This window comes from Cynoglossus semilaevis, chromosome 17, assembly GCF_000523025.1.
Source record: "Cynoglossus semilaevis isolate Cse_v1.0 chromosome 17, Cse_v1.0, whole genome shotgun sequence".
In the NCBI taxonomy this organism is placed as follows: Eukaryota; Metazoa; Chordata; class Actinopteri; order Pleuronectiformes; family Cynoglossidae; genus Cynoglossus; species Cynoglossus semilaevis.
Genome location: NC_024323.1, coordinates 5048021 through 5052701, shown reverse-complemented (window position 1 = coordinate 5052701; position 4681 = coordinate 5048021). Strand labels below are relative to the sequence as shown.

Below are 4681 nucleotides of genomic sequence, written 5' to 3'. Positions count from 1 at the left end.
CAGAGATTGTTCTCATTCTCGACCTCCACCTAACTCCTCCCCACTTGCTAATAAAGGCTTGAGTCAACACAATGGGACAGGACCAGCCCATGGCCCCAGTCCTGGAGCGAGCTGCTCCCTACAGAGAGATGGTCAAAAGGTAGCCAGGATACGCCACCAGCAACATGGCCGACCTGGCCCAGACGCTTCTTCTCCTGCTGCACTAAACCAGGGGAATACTCAGGAGTTAAAAAGAAGGACAGACATATCTCCTTATAGTTACAACAACAACAACAACAACAGTGGGCAGCACCACCACCAGCCTGCCGTACCACCCTGGACCATGAGGCCTCCCCATCACATAGGTCAAGCAGAAGAGGAGCAAAGGAAGTCCTACATGGAGTTAGGAGGTAGTAGTGTGCAACACTCACAGCAGCAGCAGCAGCAGCAGCGATCAGCTATGACTCTGCAGCCTTCCCACCCACTGCCGCCGTCATCTCTCAGTCAGCAACAACAACAACCACAGCAGCCGCAGCCTGAACCACAGCGTCCAACACAGGGCGAGAGCAGTGCCATGAAAAGCCTACTAAAGTACAGCAACCAGCAGCAGCCACTGCTCCTCTCACAAAAAAGCCCCTTTGGGGGACTGGGAAGCCTCAAGAATAGTGCTGCAGGTGGAAGCTGTGCCCTTCAGGGCAACAAACAGGCTCTGCCTTCCAGGAAAGGTCCCAACAATGACCAGGAACGCCCTGATTGCAGTGGGCGAGGTAGAGATATTGGGGACGCGGGTCAAGGGGAAAGTGAGGTGCGACAGCCACCGGTGGGAATTGCGGTGGCTGTGGCCAGACAGAGAGAGCCACCGTGCCGTTCAGCAGACAGTCACGCCAACAGCCGTCAGGGCAGGGTACACCCCTCCGTCAAAGGTAAAGTTAAATTACAATAACTCAATTATATATCTACAGTATTTAGGGCCTTTATCATGTTTATCTTACATCATATATTCGATGCCTTCATGGAGACATTTGTCTTACCTTAAGTCAAAGCTGTGATTTGTCTGACAGGGCCACACCGCTCCATGTATCCTTCAGATCCCACCACCGAAGAAGAGAGGAAGAGGATGAGTGGGGAACAGATAAGTCTGACGTGCTTGGACAGAGAGAGAGATCCATACATCAGGTTACTAAATGTGGACTTACTAATATATACACAGATGTATTTATAGATGACAGACAGTCTTCCAGGGTTTCTGTCTTCATGTTGTTCCTTTATCTTTCCGTCAGGGATAATAACGAAAGGGTAGAATTTGCGAGGATTCATCCCTCCAACAGCTGTCATGGTGACCTCACCTCTCATCTCATGGTCCCGGCCGGGACTTCACTCCAGTCTGGCCAATTAGATCCCGCTGCACATTCTGCTCATCATCACTGGATGCCAAGGACCGGTAGTCCATCTCTTTGGATGACAGGACACTCTTATGGTAGGAAAATATATATAAATACTTTTTTTTATATTTATTCAGTTTTTTGTATTATTTTTTATGCTAACTTGTATTGATGTTCAATCCCTACAGCAGGTATAGGACATTCAGCCCTGCACCAGAATCTGCCTCCAGGTTTTTCTGCAGCCATGCCAGGCCCTCTGCAGCCAGTCCTGCCTCTGCCTCAGGATCCCTCGGCCCAGCTTGTGGTCCTGCCCACTGATCCTCCGACTCATCCTGCAACCCATCCCCTAGGTGAGCCATTCTTATTTCCCTTTACTGTAAATTTGCAGTAAACATTACTCCTCCCAAAACTATTTTATTCGCTGAAACACAAAACCTCCCTCCCACAAACATTTTGGTAAAATTATTAGAGCGTTGAAAAACATTTTTTACATTCCCCAAACCTAGAGGTAGACTTCAGTCCAGAGAAGGCAAATCTTTTTTTCTAAGAAAATGATTTATTCAGGTAGACTTTTCACTTATTTGAAGGATAAGTTAAAATATTTAATATTTATTGTTGGTTTTTTTTTTCTTCCTTTCAATTTTATTATTTGTTTATCTAAGAACTGTAAGTATCTATGTGACGGTCAAACTCTGGTTAAGTCAGATATAAAAAAAGGCAAATGGGCTTCTAAATGACCCTTTATTTCAATGCCCTGCACTGAACAATACGTAGTACTGAAGTACTATAGTACTCCCATTATTAAGATTGAAGTCAGCTGCAGACATGGGAACTGAACCCACTGCAGACCCCCTTCTGGGCCTGGATTTTTTCTCATCTATGCTTTTCTGAATTGTCCAGGGAGACATTTACATACATTCATTCCACCATTGTTGACCCCTAATCAGTGTGCAGATTTTGTTGTTCACATTTTATTATGTCATGACTTTTTTTAACAGCATTCCAGCAAATTCTCCAGGCGGTTTTAAGGAAGAGTGTGCGATAAATGTTGCCTGGGGAGAGCTGGTTCCATAAAGTCATTTTCCATCTTTTTATTAAGGATACGTCATTATAAATATCTTTGTGTCATCCATTATGGTTCTGCTGTTTTTGAAACAGTTGTGTGGGAGGTTTATAATGAGACATATGGATAAAGCAATTTTGTATTCCAATATACGAGCTTTCTATTGATGTGTTTGAGTCCAAAAGAAGACTGTGTGTGTGTGTGTGTGTGTGTGTGTGTGTGTGTTTTCTGTGCTCGCCTCTGTCACATTTTTCCTCCTTTTTTCTCATTAGATGTGATGGAGCAGCCGGGGCTGTGGCCCCCTGTGTATGGCGCCCGGGGCCCACCCTCCCACATGCAACATCCTGCTGTGTACTCTCAATCCCAGTTTCTACGGCAACAAGAGCTGTACGCTCTCCAACAGCATCAGCAGCTCCGGCATCAGCACCAGCACCAGAGCCACCCGTCTCAGCAAACACAGCCACAACCACAACAACAACAGCAGCAGCAACAGCAGCAGCAGCAACAGCAGCAGCAACAGTCTCAGCACAGAGCTGCGCATGGCATGGACATACAGCATCACACCCCGCATAATTCCCAGGTGACTGACAATATGTGGGAAACATTAACTTAAATCCACCTTAATTTTATGTTTCTGTTTTTCATCAGGGTGATAAGAAAGAAAAGCACAATCAAAACTGCATTTAATTAGTTTTTCATGAATATTACTCTCTTTTGCCCTGCAGTGTTATGCAGTATTAATCATATTGTTTTAATAACATAGGTTTGGTCCAGCCTTTTGTCCCTTGTTAAATATGTGAAAATTTAATTGATTTTATTTCTAATTTCTGGCTTATTTTGCTGTAGTTTTTGCTCCACTAGCATAGTTAGCTGGGTCGTTCTGGACAAATTTGTAATATTGTAATTGCAGAATGCATGGCTAATGTGTATAAACCTTTATGAAGAGGATACTTGTTCATATACTGTAGCTTTGGTATCTTTTTTTTTATGAGCAAAACTTTGAACTTTTAAAAGGTTAATTTAATTGTAAATTTCAGAAAACCTGTAGCCAACCTTGTGCTTTGTCTGGGAAACTTTAAAAAGCGAAAGACTTCAGTCTTTCACAATACAAATTCTCCTATTTGTTCATACTTCAGATGCAGAAGCCCCAAAATGAACCCTCAGTTGAGCTCGGGGAACTCATCTCAGAACCTAGACCATCAAAACCAGGGAAACCCTTCTCTTACAACACACCTCAGAAGAACCCCTCACCGTCGGGGGCTTGTACTGCTCACCTGTCCCCCTGTTGCCAGTCCCCCTCACTGCGACCTCATCCTCAGAGCACTCCTTCAACGCCGTGCCCTGCGATCAGCCCCGCCACAGCAGTCCCTCATTCACCAGCCATCAGCCCTGCTCCACCACTAATGCCCAAGGGTGGTGAGTCTCAGGACAAGAGAATCGAGGGGCAGACAGCGCAGGTGTACCCAGAGTCTCTGGAGCCCGGTGAGCACTGCCTACATTTAAGATTAGCCTCCCCGTCTTTTCATGTTTGAAGTCATATAAACACTGTTTAAAAGTCCTGGTCCTTGAGTTAAGTGTGCTAATAAAACAAATCCCCTTTGCTTTGTTCAAAATATTTATTAGATTCTTAAGTACTGCCCTTATCTTTAAGGCCTGGCCATTGACCATGAAATGTATGACATGCTACTTAAAGCAGATTAATCTGAGCCAGGAGAAAACCACAGCAGGACAGGTTCAGGTGCCTCTGCTCCTGCTCTTACTTCCTACCAGAATAATTTAAATCAAGTCACTACTTTTTTCAGTTTTCCATTTCAAACACTTGCATAAAAGGGTAATATTAAAAGGGTAGGGCAGCATCCAGCCTAAAACCAAACCACCATACACCTCTAGTGGCCAATTTTAAAAAATGTTCTTTTCTACTATTGTAGTAACATCTGTTTTGTCTGTGTGTGTTGTCACGATGCGTGTGGGCCCCTCTGTTGCCAATCCTGTGATTGACTGCGAGCTACAGATACGACTACCTGCCAACCTGGGGCTTTCCAGTAGTATTACTTCAGTAATGACTGAGATACTCCTCAATATCATCTTCCTCTCCACCCCCACAGTCACTGCATTGTCTTCATCATCATTAATGTCCAGGATTGTTTCAGTCGCTCGATAAACCAGCAGACTGGTCTGATTTATAAGCCCCACTTAGAAAATGTTACATGTGGTTCTGGCCTTGTTAGGAAATAAAGCCACATTGTCACTGACTCTT

General features: G+C 44.5%; 1 protein-coding gene across 1 annotated transcript in view; it reads left to right on the top strand.

The window, feature by feature from the left end:
• The window catches only part of bahcc1a (BAH domain and coiled-coil containing 1a), a 68991-nt gene that overhangs the window by 45446 nt on the left and 18864 nt on the right, over nucleotides 1–4681 (top strand). Inside the window, exons 5-10 of the mRNA XM_025064516.1 lie at nucleotides 1–902; nucleotides 1041–1155; nucleotides 1260–1456; nucleotides 1550–1711; nucleotides 2697–3004; nucleotides 3561–3906. The exon at nucleotides 1–902 is cut by the window's left edge and continues 1435 nt beyond it. Coding sequence (XP_024920284.1) covers nucleotides 1–902; nucleotides 1041–1155; nucleotides 1260–1456; nucleotides 1550–1711; nucleotides 2697–3004; nucleotides 3561–3906 — 2030 coding nt within the window. The remainder of the gene's footprint in view (nucleotides 903–1040; nucleotides 1156–1259; nucleotides 1457–1549; nucleotides 1712–2696; nucleotides 3005–3560; nucleotides 3907–4681) is intronic.